At 43.5% G+C, this 21079-nt stretch overlaps 2 protein-coding genes across 9 annotated transcripts in view; one reads left to right on the top strand and one right to left on the bottom strand.

Moving 5' to 3' along the window:
• The window catches only part of ATXN7 (ataxin 7), a 199049-nt gene extending 196444 nt beyond the window's left edge, over positions 1-2605 (bottom strand). For 7 of the 8 annotated variants that reach the window (XR_007514479.1, XR_007514478.1, XR_007514480.1 and 4 more), the window contains exon 1: positions 2528-2604. The gene's annotated coding sequence lies outside the window, so the exon portion shown is untranslated. Of the gene's footprint in view, positions 1-2527 lie in introns of all 8 variants that reach the window. The other variant, XM_049863243.1, reaches the window with a different exon arrangement.
• Positions 2606-2705: 100 nt separating this feature from the next.
• On the top strand, positions 2706-20726 carry THOC7 (THO complex subunit 7). The gene is made up of 8 exons (XM_049863248.1): positions 2706-2838; positions 15022-15139; positions 15854-15981; positions 16302-16388; positions 18042-18099; positions 18814-18880; positions 18974-19043; positions 20397-20726. Exons 1-8 carry the CDS (start codon positions 2820-2822, stop codon positions 20462-20464), a joined length of 615 nt encoding a protein of 204 aa, XP_049719205.1. The 5' UTR covers positions 2706-2819; the 3' UTR covers positions 20465-20726.
• The last annotated feature ends 353 nt before the right edge of the window (positions 20727-21079 follow it).

Below are 21079 nucleotides of genomic sequence, written 5' to 3'. Positions count from 1 at the left end.
CTTGCTATAAACTGTTTTTCTAACATACATGCATACGTGTGTGCGTGCATGTATACACACACAATATGAAGACAAAGCAATTAGAAAAATTCTTAAATGTTCAACACAAATTTGTGTCAATGCACTTGTGAATTAAAGTATGTAGCTGGAAAAGGAGATTTTAAAGAGGCCATAAAGGTTCACATTATGTTGTGTTTCCCACTACTGAATCAAGAACTTTCAGGAATGTTTATTTTCAAGTACACCTCATACTTTAACCCTTTCACGCTCACAGGTACCTGTAGGGACCAAGCACTTTTTTCTGCCTCTGAACGTTTATGGGAAGCTGCTGGACCACTGACAGTCTGTGCCACCGAAAGGCAGGGGTCTTTAGGACTGTCTGAGGGTGAGGAAACGGGAGTGTCCTGCAACAATTACTGTTTTTGCAGGGTATTGTACAAAGTGTCTGAATTTCTGGTAGGAAAAACAAATTTTGAAAATTTTTATTTGTTACATATATGTACTAATAGGCCCCACTGGGGACGCTGGGGTATAATTAACGAACGCTACTTCATATGCACTGCTGAACATTTAGAGTAGGCTTTTTTTTGTGGGAGGGGGCAAGGAAAAAAAAATCCATTCTACCCACCAAAAATTCAGATACACTCAATGATTCGGCACGCTTCCCTTAATGAAAACATACTATCAATAAAAAATTCAAAGCAGAAAATAATTGGTTCACAAAAGTGTTAAAGCAGGTCTTTGAACAGGCAACTTCAGGTTCAAAACCCTGCTGAGAATTTCCATTTCTAACAAGTTCCCACGCAAGGCTAAGGCCGCTGGTTAGGAGCCAATTCTGAGAATCACTAGCAGAGTAGTGGTTCTCAAAATTTATTATAAGAATCACGAGGGGATCTTGTTAAACTATAGATTCTGATTCAGTATATCTGGGGTGGAAATGCAAATTCTCAGCAGGGGTTCAAAACAGAAGAAACAGGTTTGAAGTCCTCCTTTAAAGTCTTGGTATTAATACATTAGAAATTTCTGAGCTCTGTCCAACAAAATTATAAATTACTAACTGAACTTCTGAAAGTGTCTGCAAGGCTCTATCTGTGAAAAACTGACAGAATGTCTCGTGAAAATACTTCCGAGGGGCAGTAACACATTCCTATAAAAACATTAAAGCTTATTTTAAACCATTAGATACTGTTTCAAAATCAGTATTATGATAAAACCGAGTAACAATTTAAAAAAACATCATTTCATCACTTGACAATTACCTTTTGAACAACAACAATCCCCACTAAAATGTCACTGTGGCTAGATAATCGATTGAAACTTTCAGTTTACTGTTTGTAGTGAAGATTTAAAGCAATCCTTCTGGTTAGCGTTCCCTCTCTCTAAAACCCAGTAACTGAACAGTCTGATGCCATGTGGAGCCAGCGTTTGGGCCCAATAGTGTTTCAAAGCCAGGGGAGGTTTCATATCCTAGGGGAGGGCAAGTGAAACCTCCGAATCTTCACTCACGGTAATTTAAAAATCGAAGGTGCTAATTCCTGTCACCGCTGTGAATGACACTATTGAAGTTTCTGGACTCGTGGATGTGTGTAAAATTTTGCATACGCCGACGTCTAGCTAGAGATTGAACACACTTTACAGCCATACGTTTGCATTTACAGCTCGTCCTCTTTGAAAGAACTAGGGAAAACAGGGAGGACCAGTCCCTGCTAGTAAAATACAATCAACAAAATTGAAACCACCGAATCCATCCTATACGACTGCTGCATCCGGATATGAAGACGCAGACAGTACTTGGGAGGCAAGAAAACGGGAAGAGAGTCACGACATGGCTCGGTAAAACACCAGAGCCGGCTCGGAGCTCAGCCCGGCGTCTTGCGCTAACTACCCATCGGTCCACCGAGGTCAACCCGGCTGCGCCGGTGCCCGGCTCCGGGCCGCCCCTCACCACTGCGCCGCTGCCACCTACGGGCACCTCGGCCAGGTGGGAGCTGGGGGACTTCGGGAAGGGATGCCAACAGCATCTGCAGGGCGCTCCGGAAACGTGTAACTCTGCGCGGAAACCAGCGTTTCTCATTGGGCCCCCACCCCTTCACTTCCAACTTCCCCTTAACACGGGGACGGGCGCACAAGACTTTTTTTTCTTTTTTTAAAATCAAAGCAGCAGATGAAAGCAGCCCTCGGTGGCCGCCGGCGGGTCCCGCTCCGTCGGGGAAGGGGGTGCCCGGCGCTGGTGCTGGGCGCCGCCCCCCAGGCCGACAAGTTCCTCTCCCCTTCCCGCTCCCCAGCACCTCTCAGCCCGGGAAGACGGCGCGGCCGCAGGGCCCGAGGCGCCCCCCGCACCCGGCCTCCCCGTGGCCGCCCCGCGCCGCGCAGCCCTGAGGAGACCCGCCGGGCGCGCGGGCGCCAACTTCGCCGGACCCTCGGCCGCGCGCCCGGCTCAGCCCGGAGCCCCCGCCGCCCTCAGCACCCCCGGGCGCCAGGCCCCCCAGCGGCGGCCGGACGGGGTGGTCCCAGGGAGGGAGCTCACCTGGCGGCGGGCGGCGGCCTCCGGGCGGGCGCGAGGGGCGGCGGCCGGGGCTGCACGGACGCCGCCGCCCGCCGGGACTCGCCTCCACGCGCCGCCCCCGGCCGCCCCGGCTCACGAGGCGCGGGGGGCGCGGGTCCCGCGGCGGCGGCGGCGGCGCGGCTCAGGCGGCGGCGAGGGCGGCCGCGGGCGGCGCCTCCTCCTCCATGGCTGTTTACCCGGCTGCATTGTGGGAGTTTGACCTCCGCCGCCGCCGCCAACCGCCGCCTCAGCTGGCGCCGCCGCCGCGCACGCCATGGGAGCCGTGACTGACGGTGAGGCCCCCGGCCGCCCCGGGACCCGCTCGGCGCCCCGGCCAGGCCCCCGGCCGCCCCGGAGAGACCCTAGTCTTTCTCCCCGGCCGCCTCCTCAGGACCCCCCGCCGCTCCCCCGAGACCCTCGGCCGCCTTGGGACCCCGGCCTCCCCAGTCAGACCTGTCGGTCTCCCCCGAGACTCCCGGCCTCCCTGGCCGCTTCCGGGAGCCCCTGGGCCTCCCCGGTCAGACCCCTCGGAGCCCCTGGGCCTCTCCCGAAACCCCCAGCCGCTTCCGGGGGCGCTGGCCTCCGCCCGTGTCCCCCGAAACCCCCGGTGACTCCCGGAGGCGGCGCAAGGCATGGAGAGGGGGTGCTGGGAGGGGGCTGGGCGCCCACGTGGGGCCGGGGCGGCCGGAAGCCGGACTGGGACCCCGAGGAGGCCTGGGCTGCCCGCGAGGTGACGGGGAGCCCTTGTGGGGGGTGGGGGTTGTGGAGGGCATGGAGCTGGGGGTCCGAGCGCCTGTGGAGGGCTGGAAGGGGATGGAAGCGCAGGGGTCAGGCGGGCTATCGGGGTGTGGAGGCCGACAGCTGGAGGGGTCCTCTGGGCAGACTGGGAAGGGGCCCCGAGCTACAGTGACTGGGAGTGGGGAGGGGCAGCTGGGGACGTCATCTGAAAGGAATAGATGTGGATGGGGTGCCTGGAGGGCAATCTGGGAGTGTGCCTGGAGACTTATTTGAAAGACGAGGAGCCACTATTGGGTGGGGGCAATAAAAGATTTGTGTGTATCCTAGGGAAGGTGGTTTGTTGGTTGGACTGGATGGAGGGAGGCTGGAGACAGAGGCTGAGTTTGTGTACAGTTGTGAGGGCAGCTTAGGAAGGTGGACGTGGTCAAGAAGGGCCCAGGGGGTGGTCTAGGGACTGAGGGCAGAAATTGTGTGGCACCCTGGGGAAGGTGGACAGGTATGATGAGCAACTGGGGGAGAGCCTAGCTTGGGGGAGGGGGTCTTTGGTCACCGGGTCTGTTAGAGGAGAGGGTGACCAGTAACTATAGATGCCTGTGGAGAGACCACTTCTGAAGAGTGGGGGCAGACAGGGTCTCCATATTAAAGAGCTGGGCAATGGAAGGGAGAGTGCTGAGCCCAAATTTGTGGATACGGTAAGGAGTAGGGGAGGTGGGAGGCTGTGAACGATCCAGAAACCTCATGAGGAGTTTCAACTTTGCTTCATTCCAGTTTCATTTATTCAGTAATATTTATCCTAGCTGGGCTAGGCCTTGGGATTACAGCCCAGAATGAACAGGCAAGATCTTTCTCCCTTTGAGGTTACAACCATTCCGCGGGAGAAAGGTGCAGCAGTCCGCTTCCATAAAAATTTACAGCCTCCGAAACCCTATGGGGCAGTTCTACTCTGTCCTGTAGGGTCGCTGTGAGTCAGAATCTACTCACCAGCAATGGGTTTGGGTGTTTTTTTTTTTTTTTTTACTTTTCTTTCTTTCCCAGAACCAATTGATTTCTCACCTGTTAGCCATGTTATTTTATGCATGTTGCTGCAGTGGTCCTCAGTCTGAATTTATTTACATGCCTTATTCCAGAAAATATTTACTTCAGCTCACCATAGTGAGAAAATACAGAATAATGTAAATAGATGATAAAACAGGGCAAAAAGGACATTGAGACTAAGAAAAACAGGAGGAAGCCAGACGCGGGGCAATCTTTAAAATGCAAGAAGTGAAGTGTGGTGCGTTAGTTAAGAAAGCTACAAGTGGCTGGGCTCCCTTAGCGGCCCATCCAAGAGGTGAGACCTTTCCACTCTGTGAGCCAGTGTTGGTGACAGAACGCAGCATTAGATACCCTGGACAAACTTTTCGTCTGATTTAAACACTAGAGAAAAAGTTTCTCTTTGAGGTCCTCATAAAGAGGAGCCAGTGTCATTCTTCAACCCCTTTGTTGGCACTGAGAATCATGGGCTGTTTCTTAGCACATCTCTGTTATAGGGGAAAGTAGGCTAAATCACAATTCAGAAAGGCGTGTTAAAGCCAATAAATAGCCCGTGTGGTTAGGTGGGTAGCTCTGCTGGCCTGGTTAATCCAGAGCAGAGTTTTTTGCTTTTTGTAAGAATATTTTAGACCATAAAAGGAAAAGACAAACCACAACGTCTTTGGGCAGTCCTCTATAACATGGGTTTCCTCATCTGAGCTTTTACTAAAAATCGAGATGTGAATAGTATGTGTGATCAGTAAACAAGTATCTATCGCGTACCTTATAGGCACAATGCAGGATGCTGGGGTTACAGCAGTAAGCTAGACAGAGTGCAGCCCTGCCCATTGGGAGAGAGAAGCAATAGCATGCAAACAAATAAGTAGATAAGATAGTTTGTGAGAACGTTATTAAGTTCTGAAATTGATTATGTTCTGAGAAAGAATGTAGTGTAATGATGACAAAGTAATGGGGAAGAGTGCTGACAATTAGGTTAAGATACAGCCATCAGGTAAGACCTCTCTGAGATGTAACATTGGAGGTGAGACCTGAAGTGGAAGAAAAGGAGCTAACTATGTGAAAAGCCCAGCAAAGTGTTCCAGGTACAGACAATAACTAGTGCTTTGTGCCCTTTAGGAAGATAAGGCCAGTAAAGCTGGGTGCAGGAGGGCCAGGAGAAGTGAAGTCCAAAAGGAGGTCAGAGACATACACCAGAGCTCCCAAAGAGCCGTACAGACGATGGGAAGGAGGCTGGATTGCCTTCTGTTGGCACTGGGAAGTGATGGGAGGACTGTGAGCAGGAGAGTTAGCAATCTGATACATCTTGTAGATCACTCTGGACTGCTGTGTAGAGAATAGATGCTATGCAGGCGAGAATGGTCCTGAAAAGTTCTTGGAGAAGTACCAGTACCTGTCCCTGGAGCTTAGAAGAGGGTTGATGCCATCTTATGAATTTGAGGTTCCTGGCAAGGCACAGTGTCCTCATGTAGTCCTCACCCATGGGCCTACGTATTCCACTGGACTGGGAGCTTGTGCAGACGAAGCTCTATGTCCTGGTCCGGTACAAGGACACACTGGTAACGCTGAGGAACTTCCCTGCCTCAAAGGGAAGGAAGGAGTGGATGAACTGTAGGTAGTGTCGCCAACACCATGATTGTCTAGAAGAAATGGAGGTCCTGGGAAGTTAAGTGACTCATGGTCACACACCTACTTAGTGGCAAAACCGTTCTTTCTGCTTTCCCCATTGCCACCCCAGTGTTTTGGCCAACTGAAAACAGTTTACATATTGTTGTGGTTAATTTAAACTGTCTTAACAGTTTGTATTTTGCGTTAAAGTATGTACACTCAGATGTTTATTAGTGATTGTGTGTGTGTGTACACACCCTTCTAGTTTGTTTTTTAAATGCCTGTAAAAGGAGCCCTTCTCTGCAGCCAGACTTCTGAGTTTGAATGTAAGGCCTGCTTCTTACTTTCTGTGATGTTTAATTTGGGACAAATTACTTTCAGTTCCTTCATTGGTAGTACAGGGATAATTATATCTACTTTATGGGGTTATTGTGAGGATTAAGTGTGTTTATATGTGAAAAGCACTTAGAACAGTACTTAGTGTAGTGCAAACACTATCTGTTAGCTGGTCTGCCAGTAGATATGCTTCTAAAATTTATATAAGCACGTACACACTCTCGTGTATTTTTACAGCTAATGATATCTCGGAGCTCTTTCTAATTCAGATCTACCTCATTCTCTTGTAGCAACAGGAATATTCTGTTAACTTTTCTAACTAACCCCCTAGTAAGCATTTAGTTTATTTCCAGTTTTTTACTCTTACAAATAGTGTTACAATAGAGGTATTCGTACAGATGTCTTTTCACACTTGTGGGAATAATTTCTAGAAGACAGATCAAAAGGTATATGTGTTTTTAATTTTGATGGAAGTTGCTAAATTGCCCTAGTAGCCAGCTGTTTTTCCACTGTAATCCTGTCGCAAATTGTTACCCCTTTCTATGAGTTTTCAGTCGGGATCCAGAGTGTTTAGGAGCAGTAATAACAAGCCAGTGGCGGGTTTGTAGGACACAGAATTCCTTGCTAAACTGCCTTTAGAAAGGAAATGCTAATCCTCGTTAGGAGATTCCAGGATTACCAAAGAAAACCCAGGTTGCTGTCAAGTCGATTCCGACTCCTAGGGACCGTATAGGACAGAGTAGATAGAACTGCCCCATAGGGTTTCCAAGGCTATAACCTATGGAAGTAGACTGCCATATCTTTCTTGGGTTCAAAACGCCGACCTTTCGGTTAGCAGCCATAGCGTTTAATCACTGAACCACTAGGGCTCCTTGAGTCCAGGATTGCCAGCCCATTGCCGTCAAGTCAGCTTCCAGGATTACTACTGCGAAAAGCGAGGGAGCCTCAGTGCTCTCAGAGGTGCCCTGAGCTCTTAACAGTTTGGGGAGGCATTTTTGGTAATATGGCCGGAGGAAGAAGTTAAGTAACAGGGAAGCTGTTGTCACTGGTTGTCAAGCCTTGACCTGTTACAAAGGAGCATTTTGGAATTGATTCACTGCTACCCTCCAAGTTGTTTTCCTCTTCCTTTTTTGAATATTGGCTCCAAGATGTTCTGAAAAGTTGTTTTGTAATCAAGGTTTTCATAGCTTCTGTAGGTGAGTAACTATTAAGGGCTTTGAAAATGTTGTCGTTAGGTTCCCTCCAGTCAGTTCCCACTGAGGGTGACCTTGTAGGACAGAGTACGACTGCTCCGTAGAGTTTCGTAGAATGCCATCTTTATGGGAGCACATCCCCAGGTCTTTTCAGAATGTTGTCTGCGTTTATGAGAGATGTCGTTTTCATGCTAAAGTAGCAATGCTGGCTGTGTCATCAGAGGCCTGGAAACCCGAGAGGTGGCCTGGTGCCTGTAGTTGTTTCTTCCTGCTGCCCCATTTATGGAGAACGGAGTGCTGAAACCTAACCTCTGCAAAGGACTTTCTGAGGCTTATTTGGTGCCTTAATTAATTTCATATTTCTGCTAGGTATAGGTTCGCATACGAGACAGGAAGAAGTCTAAAGAATATCCCAACTTTGAGAGGAAAACTTTACTGTTCAGTATATGTGTATCGTAACTGATTTTAAAGTGGTTTTGAATGGCAGACCTTTTGTGTATGTAATTATGGTATAACATGTAACTGAATCCAGTAGGAAATCATAAGTTCTAGCATTGTGGTTATAATCTACTCTTCAACCAAATCTGTTTTTTATGTCTTTGGTGTTTAACATTCCATTTAGGCGTATTGGATGTGAGATATTTTGAGGAAAATATATATATATACGCATACATAAATATATACCTATGTCCCCTGTACCTCATGTACCCTATACTGTACAGTAAATGATCAGGAAGTAACCATACTTCTTAATTAATATGCGGAGTTAATTACTGCCTCTTTTTCTTGACTCAGGAGCCCTGGTGGTGCTGTGGCTAAAACGCTCAGCTGCTAACAAAAAGGTCGGTGGTTTGAACCCACCAGCCAGCCCCTCCACGGGAGAAACATGTGGCAGTCTGCTTCTGTAAAGATTTACAGCCTTGGAATCCCCATGGGGCAGTTCTGCTCTGTCCTATAGGGTTGCAGTGGGTCAGAATCAACTCTACAGCAGTGGGTTTGGTTTGGTTGGGTTTTTTGACTTAGGTTTGCACTGCACAGTCTTGCCAGAAGCCATAAGGGTGGTATCACCTAGCCATCTTCCTACAAACCTAAAGTCAGGGGGAAGGGCACCATCTGCAGAGCAGGTGTTAAGGATTTTGGTTTAAAAGCCTTTTCAGATATTTATAACATTAATAAAATAATTTCTAAGTCATCTTTTTTTTTTATAAGGTGAAGCAAGGTGCACCAGGATTACTAATATTAGCATTCAAATTGACTACGGAGGGCTTCAAGCATCACAGTAATTTTTAAAGTCAAAGTGTATGGTAAATAAAACGTGTTAGGGTATTTGGTGTAGAACTCATTGATAAGTATCATTAAAAGTAATAATGCTAATGGCATACTGTCCGGAGCTGTCAGCAACAAACCACCTTTACATTTAAAAGGAGCAGACTGTTCTCAAACTGGGAACTTTTTGTTTTGTTTTATTGTTAAAAAGAGCCCCGGTGGTGCAGTGGTTAAGTGCTTGGCTGCTAACGGAAAGGTTGGAGGTTTGAGGCCCACCAGCTGCTCAGCGGGAGAAAGATGTGGCAGTCTGCTTCTGAAAAGATTTATAGCCTTGGAAACTCCATGGGCGTGGTTCTACTTTGTCACATAGGATCACTGTAAGCCGGGATCAACTTGACAGCAGTGGGTTTGGTTTGGTTTTTGTTGTTGGCTCTGTGCTGCACTTTTGTGTTATTTCAGTGAATCTCATCCACAGTGAATTCTCTCCGTGTGCAACTCTCTGTGTACACTTTAAGCTGGAAATGCCTACAAAAGCCATGACCTTGCAACATGAAGTTTGAGACAGAAACAAATTTGTGAGAGGTCATAACCGGGCAAAGTTTTGTATGCATAAATGCACACAGGTGTATCTACTCAAGTATATAGATCTTTCTTCAATTTCTACTTGCTTTTAAGCTTTTTAGGATGATACAAGTTGTAGGTTAAATTCAACATAAAACCCAAACTAAACCAAACCGGTTGCCATCGAGTCGATTCCGACTCACAGGGACTGTATAAGATTTTTTTTTTTTTTGCTTTCCTACTATGGGCAGGAATTGCGCTCCTTTACATACTATTTCTATGAAGTTTTACACCAGCTCTACAGAGCAGAGACTTTTATTTCCATTTCACACATGAGGTTAAATGTCGAGTGCGCACACCCACAGTCAACGCTGTGGACTAACTAAAACGTCGGCCACCAGTTACTGACTTCTGGCGATGGGGGTGTTGGCTGGCTGTGAGGAGGCCATCTTGTACGAAAGAGGAGGGGCTGAGGAGGGAGTCTGTGACTGCCTGGACAGGGAACCCCTGTGCTGCCAACACTGGTCATGCCACACCCTTGCTCACGCCCCCAGTGCTGGCATTGGCCCTGCAGCCTCCCAGCCAAGTCGCTGCTCAGGCCTCACCTGTCTTTCCAAGTACTAACTCTGCTCCTAATTTCCTCCACGTTAGTTCAGGCCGTTTTGGTTCCTAACTGTGTATCCTTTGGTAGGAGCCTCTTAACTAGCCTCCCTGCCTCTTGGCTTTTACGGTTCATTTTGTTGACTGTCCCCGTCCTTACCCCCTCCCCCCGCCCCAAAAGTTCTGTCCATGAAATTTAAGCAACTCATTGGCAGCAAGGGCCGAATTTACTAGTGTGGCATTTCCAGTACGACTCTCACAATCTGGCCCCCAGCTACCTTTATATCCTCAGGTTCCACCGTGGCTCTTCGTTCATCCAGGCTTCCTAGTGTACCAGCGGTCCAGATCCAGCCTCGCATTCTTTTACTCTGCTGTGGCTCACAGCTTTCACTGCCTGGTATGCGAGGCAGGTAGAGAACTTCAGCTTTCTTTTTTATAAACAACAGCTAACAGATGTTGAGTACTCATATGGTTCAGATGGAGTCCCTGGGTGGTGCAGACTCTTAACGTGCTAGGCTGCTAACTGAAAGGTTAGAAGTTCTAGTCTACCCAGAGATGCCTCAGAAGAAAGTCCTGGCAAGCTACATTGGATAAGTCAGCCATTGAAAACCCTGTGGAACACAGTTCTACTTTGGCACACATGGGATCTCCATGAGTTGGAATCGACCGACTCATAGCAACTAGTACTGGTACAGTTCAAAAACAAAGCAATATGAAAAGAACCCATCTTCCAGCCTGCCCCCCATCCCTGTCCTGTGTAGCCCCTTTTATGTTTTGAATAGTCTTCCATGGTATCTATGAAATACAAGCACATATGAATAGATATTCTTATTTTCCATGCATAACTGTTGTTCGGAAACCCTGGTGGCGTAGTGGTTAAGTGCTTCGGCTGCTAACCAAAGGGTTGGCAGTTCAAATCCGCCAGGCGCTCCTTGGAAACTCTGTGGGGCAGCTCTACCCTGTCCTATAGGGTTGCTATGAGTCGGAAGCAACTCGACAGCACTGGGTTTGGTTTGGAGTTTAACTGTTCACCTTGCTGTTTTCACAAGTTACCATAAGTGACCTCTGTACCAGTACATACAGCACTTCTCATTCTGAGATTTTCTTAATAGTGCCATAGCATTCCATCATACCTTTGTACTTAAATTTGTTTACTTAGTCCCCTGTTGATGGACGTTTAGGTTGTTTCCCATTGTTGTTTTAGTGTTCGAGTGAATAAGCTGATGTATGTCGTTTTGCATATATGCCAGTCTGTCTGTAGGACTGTTGGGTCAAGGGTACATGTTTTTGAAATTTTGATAGATACTGTTAAAATGGAAACGCTGGTGACATAGTGGTTAAGTGCTACGGCTGCTAACCAAGAGGTTGGCAGTTCGAATCCGCCAGGTGCTCTATATCGGGCAGTTCTACTCTGTCCTATAAGGTCGCTTTGGGTCGGAATTGACTCAATGGCAGTGGGTTTTTTTTTTTTTTTTTAAAATACCCTTTATCGTTTTTGATCGATGCTTTTAAAGTATCAAAAGGCAGCTCAAATTTCCTCCCTTTTAAGGGCCTCCCATGATATCCTCTAGCCACAGGGAGCCTTCCTAAGCTCCTCTAATGTGTGTGTGTGGTCAGCTCTTTGACAGTCCAGCCTCCTTGGTGGGTGTGTGTGATTCTGCAGCTGGAATGAAAGAGCTGGGGTCTTTATCTCCCATCCTCAGAACTTACTCTGGAACCTTGTGGACACATCTGCTCATTGATCACATATTCATGTCTTCATACAAGTAAAGAATCTCTGCTGTGGATGTGAAAATAAGTTGCCTGCTAGTCCTTGTTAGTATTTAATGAGACAAAGCTCTTTAGAGGGCAGATGGTCCCATGCAACACCACCAAATCCAATTTAAAAATATTTATTGAGCATCTGAAATGTACAAGACACAGTGCAAAACGCTGGGGAGGAAGCAGAGATGAATAAAACACAGGACTCATGTAACCTTGGCACGGTAGAGGGACATCTGACCTTCTCATCTAACTTCACGATGGGGAGGAGAGAGGATCACCATCAGCAGCCTAAAACTGACTCCTCTGAGGCAGAGGTCAGACATGCCTCCTCTTTTTTAGCAACTCCAGCCGTGCCTCCCACGCACTCTCAACTTCTCTGCTGGGTTCAATAATTTGTTGCAGTCACCACACAGAACTCACAGGCCGTACTCACAGTTATGGAGTGTATTGGGGGAGTCACAGGTTAAAATTCAGGATCAGGAAATACAACTCAGGATACAGTTCTTCGATTAGGACAGCGTCTTCTCAGCCGTATCCACAGGCGGGCCTCTCTCTGCCCTTCAGCCCCTCATCCCAGCCTCTGCCCTGCTTGAGAAAGTGTTAACAGAGCTCTTTAGTTCCACCAGTAGGTGCCCAGAGGTACCCCATTCATCCAGTAAGCCTCAGCCCAAAGGCACTCAGCTCTCTTGTTCCATGGGTTGGCAAGCCGCGTTCCCCCAAGTGCCTAGAGGCACCCCACTCTGCCAGGAAGCCTTCTACCCACAGGCACTCAGCTGTCTTGCTCACTATGGACTGGGAAGTTCATTGCACCATCTCATGCCAATCTCCTGGTTCTGCTGCCACCACTTCTCACCATCTCCAGTGTAATAGCTTTCTCTGTCTCTTGGGTAGAGGAGGTTCTCAGAGCTGGGACTCCTAACTCTTCCTTCTTGGTGGTAGTGAGACCCATCCCCTTTCCACCTCTGGGATGACAAAACTGACCAATCCCCTCATTAGGGTTCCATACACCTTATTTGCATGATCCCACCCCCACAAGTGTACCATGCACCTTATTTGTATTATTTGCAAGCTGTACAATCCCCTTCATGGGCCACCAGCACCTTATTTGCATAGCCCCACCCAGTTTTTTTGGTGGGAGTTAACAAGACCATGGCTAGAAAGTCCATGTAGAAACGATCCATCACACCGCAGCTGGCTTTGTGGATCCTTTTCCCATGTTAGGGAAGAGAAGTCTGGCCTGTGGGCTTGGCTTCTTTGGCCTGTACGGTGTTTTAAATGTTTCTCAAAAACGTTTGTAATTAAAGTATTGCATACATACATAAAGGAACACAAGTCTTTAGTGTACAGCTGGGATGATTACAAATGTGTTTTAAATGTTTTCAGGCAGTTGCCAAACTTTAAGAACCTCTTGAAAGATCCCCCCTGGACATAGTTCCCCTCAGAAGGGCACGCACTCCCGTTTCCCTCAGGTGCCACCTGCCTGCCCTGTGAAGGCATTTACACTGCAAACCTCTGGTCCTGGTAATAGAGCAGGAGGCGCAGGCATCTGGTGAGAAGGGGAGATAAGATTCCTTGGGGGCTGGAGAAGGGCAGAAACGAGGCCACCAAAGGAATGGTGAACAGTATCAGTGCCACCAGCTTGCCTCACCTGCTGGATGTTTACTTTTGCTTTTCATGAAGTTAAAACACGTTTGCCGTAAAAAATATATATATATGTCAATTTACTTCCTGCAGTCTCTTTGGAGACTATCTTTCATTTGTCTCAGTCTCCTCTAGTGGCTGAATACTGAAAGCACTAGTTTGTATCTTAAACTGTAAAATGAAAACACCTGATGAACCTGTAGCTTTAGCAGTCTGTCAGAGCCGTGACTTCAAGAGCCAAACCCAATTCTAAAAGCGTTTATCTGACGTTGTCACGGAATGCATTTTAAAACCAGAGTCATCTGCCTTCCAAAGCTTGTCTCCGCTGCACCTGCGCTCAAAAACATTTCTGCCTACACACAGGAACTATTGTTTGAAGGTTTTGATGTTGATTCATCATGTGGGCTCTCCAGGAATTATTCACACTTAAAATTTAGTATTTTTTAAAAAATAATTCAGGTACATGGTAAAAAGCAAACAAACGAAAAAACACTACCGATGGCATATAGGAAAATTATGTCTTTTCTCCACCTTTGTCTGCAGCCCCTCTCGCCAGAAGCAACCATCATTATCAATTTCTTGTGTCCCCTTCTCTAAATATACACGCACATACTTGTGTGTCTGGGCACACACACACACACACAGCCACCCCCCTGCACAAACGACAGCTTTCCTGCACCTGTTTTCTTTTTATTTTACTGAACACAGGCTATGGAGGTTCATCTTGCTTTTTGGCATCAGTATTTACTTCCACGTTATTCTTTTGACTGCATGCTATTACACTGTATAAAGGTTTCACAATTGAACGATTCTTCACTGCTGAGTGTTTGGTTTGCAGTGTCTACTACGAAGAGCAGTGTGAAGAGCATCCCTTCACACCTGTCTGTGCATGGGTGCACCTGAGTCTAGAGGAAAAGTTCCTAGAACTGGAATTATGGGCTCAGAAAAGTACAGGCTACACAGAATTGTGCCAGCTTCTATTCCATCTGTATATGGAAGTGCAGTCTCCTAACCCCGTTACCAACACTTATTATCAGGTCTTTTCATGTTTGCTAGTCTGATAGATGAAAGTATTTCGTTGCGGTTTTAATTTGCCTTTCTCTTGTTATGACCCAGCGTTTTTTTTTTAGAGCACATACTCAGGGCTGCAGGGCAGGCAGGTTGGGGTCCCATTTGTTACTTGTCGTTATCATCTGCACTACCTTTCCGTTCCTTTTCTTCCTCCCTCTCCCCCCGCCCCCACCCCACCCTTAGAGCAAAATTGAGACCAGATTTTTTTTTTTTTTTTAAATCTTCATGGGGAAAGAAATGTTATAGCTATGATAGCTAAATTACATTTCTGTGTAACAAATCCATTCCTTTTTCTCTGGCCCGCCTTCCATTCTCCTTCCCTAGTCTGCGTCTTTTAAATCTCCTTCCCTCTTCTCCTTTTACCATGCCTTTCCCCCGAGAGATGGAAACACTCAGCCCTACCCTCCTATCCGGACACATTTTTCAAAAAAACTTTCTTCAGGAACCACTGGGTTATTTCCTCAGTGGTACCTGAAAATTACTTCCACTCAGCAAGCCGCAGAGTGCCAGCTGTCTGAGGGCAGGGGTTTTCTTCCCTGGCTCATCCCCTAGGACGGGGCCTGACGCAGCAGACACTCAGAACGTCCTTTGGAAGGAATGTGTGAGAAGTGACAACAGTGACAAGAGCCAGAAGGTCATTCTAACTCCCGCTGCTCTTCCTTCCTCCAGACGAAGTCATCCGGAAGCGTCTCCTGATTGACGGAGATGGCGCTGGGGATGATCGAAGGATTAATCTGCTAGTGAAGAGTTTCATTAAATGGTGCAACTCTGGGTCCCAGGAAGAGGGGTATTTCATTTCACTCTTGTTTCTATGCCAGGGTCCTGATGTGATTCTAGAACATAGATTAAGGTCCTCTGAATAGTTTAGCTTTTCACTTACCGTAAATGTCCGCTAGATTTCTGGCCTTCTCTTCTCTTCAGAGGCCTGTCTTATATTGATTACAACTTCCTGACATAAGAAGAGATGAAGATTAATTTCAGGCCCCTTTTGGCAGATCTTATAAATGTTTAGTATGATAAAATTACTGAATCAAGTATCCTTTTTTGTTAATAAGCTAATAAGAAACTGCTGCAAGGCCAAATATATATTCTTAAAAAATGTTTTAACTTAGAAAATTTATTTGAATTAGCTTTCTACATAGATAAATAACTGTCTAGAGTGAAAAAATTGTGAGAATTTTGAAGATAAAATACTATCTTAATCGAAATATTTTAAGTGTTTTAAACAAAATTCGAATAAGTAGTCATTTGAATTAAGCCCGTATTGGTACAAACAACAGTTTTGTTTTTGCATTTGTAACTAAGCCAGTTTATAAATTCAAGTAAACCATATGTGGTAAAGGAAAATGTAAGGGTTAGATACTCTAAATCATTTTAAATAAAGCAGATGATTCTCTCAGAACCTGGTATAAGTTAATTAGCAAGTCTTTCCTGCAATATAGTAGTTGGCTTTTGGCAATCTACAAACACGTTTGTTCTGTTGTTCTCTCGTTTTCGTTAGGTATAGCCAGTACCAACGTATGCTGAGCACACTGTCACAATGTGAATTTTCAATGGGCAAAACCTTGCTGGTATATGATATGAATCTCAGAGAAATGGAAAATTATGAAAAAATTTACAAAGAAATAGGTAAAGCAACTTAATTAATGTTTGAATTTGTTCCTATGATTTTAATTTTATGGTCTAGAGGAAAGAATACCTGCTAACATTTTTCTTTAGTTGGTGGAAATAAAAACAAGAACAATATTAATGCAAAGAATACAGTGAATGTTAACTACAAAAATATATTCCAGTATTATACAATATTTTGGGATAGAGTTATTTTTTTAAATGCTAGCATGTATTTTGTTAGCAATGGAACTTCAATTTAAAAACACACTTTAAGATTGAAAATAGAGATTATACATGTTGTTATAACTATCTGAAAAAAACCCCACTTTTTGATATAGAATGTAGCATTGCTGGAGCACATGAAAAAATTGCTGAGTGCAAAAAGCAAATTCTTCAAGCAAAACGAATACGAAAAAATCGCCAAGGTAAGGGTTTTGAGGGATTTATTGTGCAAATACCCTATTACTGACTAGTGTCTTCATGCAGTGTTTAATGTCTTGAGGTAAAATCTTTAGCTAGAATCAATCCGAAGTGTAAAAAAGAATTAGCAGCCAAACTAATTCTTTAAAATTATATTAGTCTTTAAAATAGAGGAGAAGGAAAGCTATGCGATAAAGTTTGTGCTGGATTTTATTCATTGTCTAATTTGTTAAGTATATGAATATTTTTTAGGTATTAATTTTTTACTGTCTCTGGACCCTTTGCCTAAATAATGTCATGGTTAATCAGCCTAGGCAATTCACACAACTACACTGGATTTAGGAATCGTTGTCGTCAATGAGAACATACACAACACTTCAGCAATGTCTGCATGTGCAATTCAGTGGCAAGGAGTTTTTTTTTTTAGTAGAACTACTTTAAAAAAATAGAAAAAATTTAAATTCAGTGAGCTTTTATTAAGTACAACGTAAGCAAACATTTACAAGCTGCCTAGTATCAAAGTTTATTTTTGTTCTGATCTTTTTTGTTTTTAAATTAGGGTATGTCCTTATGTACCCCATAAAAGCAATTTCAAAATAATTTTTAATGACATGGACCATTGCTCCCCATATAATGCGAATTGAAAAACACAAGATAAAAAAACATAATGTATAATTGCAATTGTAATGTATATATGAAAAACTAGAAGGAAGTAGAAAATGTTAATGGTTATTTCAGGGTTGTTGAATTTAATAGTTTAGGTTCTTTTTCTTCTTTTTTTTTTTTCTTTGACATTGACCATGCATTATTTTGTAATCCAAAATTTTTTATTAAAAGTATCACTCCTTTATTAAATTAATATGCTGAGCTCCAAAACAACGAACTTCACCTTTTAATGAGTTAAGATGAAGTTTAATTTCCTGTTTTTAAAAGTTGGTTTTTGAATTCATTATAAAACACACGTGCTCAAGTTTCAGTGGCCAATAGAAAGTAAAATACCAGCATAATTAATAAAAAAATTAATATTAATTCTAAGGTCATTTTAAAATATTTTGCCAACAGTGTTTTTTCTAGCTAAGGAGACTGTTAGGTGAATACTACTGCTTATCATTTCTTCAGAAAGGTTAGCAGGAGTCATGTGACTCATCATGGAGGATCCAGTGAGCAGAAACAGGGTTCCTGAATTTTAAGTCATTTCTTAGGTTTCTGAAACCTGTACCTTAAAGTGAGGAGAAGTGCAGTTTGCATTTCATTTGTCTAGGATCCGAAGTTAACGGTAGGATATATTTACCTCACTGATCTTTTTTGCTGAGCAAATAGTGAAGGAGATCCTTTTCCGAATCAGTCCACTAGATGATCAGCAAGGACTTAAGCTGGCTTACCTGCTTATGCTGACCTCTTATGTTCTGTCCAGGGATATTCAGATGGAAAGCCAGGAGTGGGAGCTGAAAGCCCTGTGTGGGATGCTTTCGAGGTCATGTATCGGTGCCGTTATAGTTGAATGGAGAGAGATTGGAAATACTCTTTCCATCCTTCAGTGTGTTCATTTCTTTATGTACTAGGCAAAGGATTACGAGAGATTTATGATATTACAGATTATGTTTTGAGAATCCAGTTTCAAAACATCTTATTTTGGTAAATATTTTTATGTCTTTCAGAATACGATGCTTTAGCAAAAGTAATCCAGCATCATCCAGACAGGCATGAGACATTAAAGTAAGTTCAGAGCTTTTCTTTAAAATGAACTAATCTTTATATTTAAATGTTCAAATGCTAGTTTATGTATTCCTTTTTTATGGCAACCCATAATATGTTTCAAAGGGAGCAGTCATATCTTCGATATTACGTATTCTAATATTGCTTGATTAGATATTTTGTTTTGTTTTTTCTTCTTTCTATTTTACTACCTTTTTTTTTTTTAGGCCTAGAATAAATCCACGTAATACGCGTCTGTAGGAAAATCGATGAATAGAACATGGTCTATTTATATGGTAGAATACTAAATGGCAGTTAAAAAAAGAATAAACAGATACTTTTGACACAGCTCTCAAAAACATAATTAGTGAAAGAAAAAAAGAAGGCAAAGAATTTTAAATTATTTCTAGTTAATGGGAATGTTTTATTTTACTGAGAAAAAGACTTAAATATGACAAGATGTTAAACATTATCGATTCATGGTGTCTGTTATCTCATTGTCTGTGTTTTCCTGTACTTAGAAAAATTAGCTTAAAATGTTATTTAATGAAAATAAGTGCATATTTAGAAATTAAAATAGAAATCCTCAACTTGATAAGCACCTCCATAACAGAGTAGTGTAACTCCTTATTCTTTTTACATTTTTAAAGTACTATTTAGTAACTTAAAAGTTAGGTATTAATTGTGAATTCTGTTTTCCCAGTTAGCAAAATATAACACTTTTGTTTTTTTCAGGGAGCTGGAGGCTTTGGGAAAAGAATTAGAGCATCTTTCACATATTAAAGAAAGTGTTGAAGATAAGGTATTTACGTATATTTATTAGCCTTTGTGAGATATATATATATGTATGTCAATTTTTGAGCAATTTGCATTAACTTTTTTCTTTTTAACACAGCTGGAATTGAGACGGAAACAGTTTCACGTTCTTCTTAGCACCATCCATGAACTTCAGCAAACACTGGAAAGTAAGTGGAAATAATCTCAAAATAAATGCTTGTGAAGATTTTTAAATGATCTGGGAGCATACCTTTTAGGGACTTACATCTCAATTATACACCTTCAATTTCTGAACAGGAGTGTAGCTGGATGACTAATTAGAGGGTACTCACATCATTCAACTTTCTGAGTATACACAGAAAAGTCTTAGTTTGTAGTTGTGTACGATTAAAATATGCACGCAGTGGCTTAAGTGGAGAAAAATTCAGTTAGCATAGATTTGAAAATTTTCTGGGTTTATTAGATCTCATTGTTGTACGTAAAGCTTCAGGACCCAGGCAGGTGATGATAACTGCGTGAGATGATCAGTGCATAAGAGCATTTGCGTGCATTGTGAACGGTCGGTGCTACCGAGGCCTGGAGACTTGCTCTTTGTATTGACTGTAGACGAGTAGAAAGGTTTGTATTTACCTAATCTTCTGGTTGTTTCCAAGAAAAGCCTAACATCCATAATTTTTTGTGTGAAATCTCACACAAATTTGAAATTTTGGCTCAAATAATAAACAACAACAACCAGAACAGTACTTTCTTTTTTTTTAATTGTGCTTTAGGTGAAAGTTTACAGAGCAAATTAGTTTCTTATTCAAAAATTTATACACAAATTGTTTCATGACATTGGGTGCAATGCCCACAATGTGTCAGCACTCTCCCCCTTTCCACCCCGGGTTCCCTGTGTGCGTTCTTCAGTTTTCCCGTCCCTTCTCATCTTTGCTTTTGGGCAAATGTTGTCCATTTGGTATCATATACTTGATTTATTTAAGAAGCACTTTCCTCACATGTGTTGTTTGTTTTATAAACCAAAAAACCAAACCCACTGCCATCAAGTCAATTCTGACTCACAGCAACTGTATAGGACAGAGGTGAACTTCCCCATAGTTTTCCAAAGAGTGGCTGGTAGATTCGAACTCCCAACCTTTTGGTTAGCTGCTGAAGGCTTAACCACTGGACCACCAGGGCTCTGTTGGTTTTATACACCTATCTCATCTTTGGCTAAAAGGTAAAATTCGAGAGTGGCTTCAGTTCTGAGTAAGAAGGGTGTTCTGTGGCCATAGTCTCAGGAGTTCCTCTAGTATCTGTCAGACCAGTAAGTCTGGTCTTTTTTGTGAATCCGAATTTTGTTCTACACTTTTCTCCCACTCTGTTATTAAAACAGCACTTTTCAAGCCAAACACTTCTGCAGGCCAACTGTAGTCATAGGCTGCCATTTTGCCTTCTTGATTTAAATGTGTTGGCTAATAAAGGATAAAATGTTTTCATGTATTCACTAGGCACATAATTTAAGCAAATTTGTCTAAGGTTTTATGTTTCTTTGTCAATTTCAGATGATGAAAAACTCTCAGAGGTAGAAGAAGCTCAGGAAACAAGCTTGGAAACAGATCCTAAGCCATAGACAGGCTAATCGCTCATCATTCCCGGGAATACTGAACTAGCTGTGTGATCTTAGTGTGTTAGAAGTTATTGTGCTCTTGAGATATTTAAAATCTCTGCAGCGAGATACTTTGCTTTTAAAATTAATGCACATTTTATTTGTATTTCTTCACACACAGGAAAATGACTTCAGAATAGATTTGGTTTTATTAAAATTCATTTTTATTCTTAAAAAGTAGGAAGCAACAGTCCAAAAATGTTTAATAAAGTGTTTTCAAGCAGGATATATTTGTGCTTATTAATATTCTAGGTGGTTTTTAACAGCTAACACTGATAGCTTACAAGATAAGTTGAAGATTATGAAAAGATGGTGTTTCTAGGATTTCCATGAAGGAATAAGTCCACTTCCTGGAAATAGTTACCACTTGTGAAAATGGACCCAGGGAATAGGCTTCAGGAGGACCGTGAATGTGTGAGATGGTTGGTATGTGACATGGTGTGGCGTGTGCTGGGGAGACGTTGAGGACCTCCAGTGTAAGAGTGATCGTAAGATGCGGTGTGGTTCAGTGTCCTTTACGCTATGTATCTCTCTCCTTTACACTGAGGAATATGGTTGTTCAATGTTCCATTGTTATGT

Source organism: Elephas maximus, chromosome 20 (assembly GCF_024166365.1).
Source record: "Elephas maximus indicus isolate mEleMax1 chromosome 20, mEleMax1 primary haplotype, whole genome shotgun sequence".
Classification (NCBI taxonomy): domain Eukaryota; kingdom Metazoa; phylum Chordata; class Mammalia; order Proboscidea; family Elephantidae; genus Elephas; species Elephas maximus.
Note: the sequence above shows the minus strand (reverse complement) of the source record. Positions and strands in the feature narration are given on the sequence as shown.

Coding starts and splice junctions, on each gene's coding strand:
- THOC7 (XM_049863248.1), top strand. Junction 18,881..18,973: donor AAGAAAGTGTTGAAGATAAG/GTATTTACGTAT, acceptor TTTTTAACACAG/CTGGAATTGAGACGGAAACA. Junction 19,044..20,396: donor ACTTCAGCAAACACTGGAAA/GTAAGTGGAAAT, acceptor TGTCAATTTCAG/ATGATGAAAAACTCTCAGAG.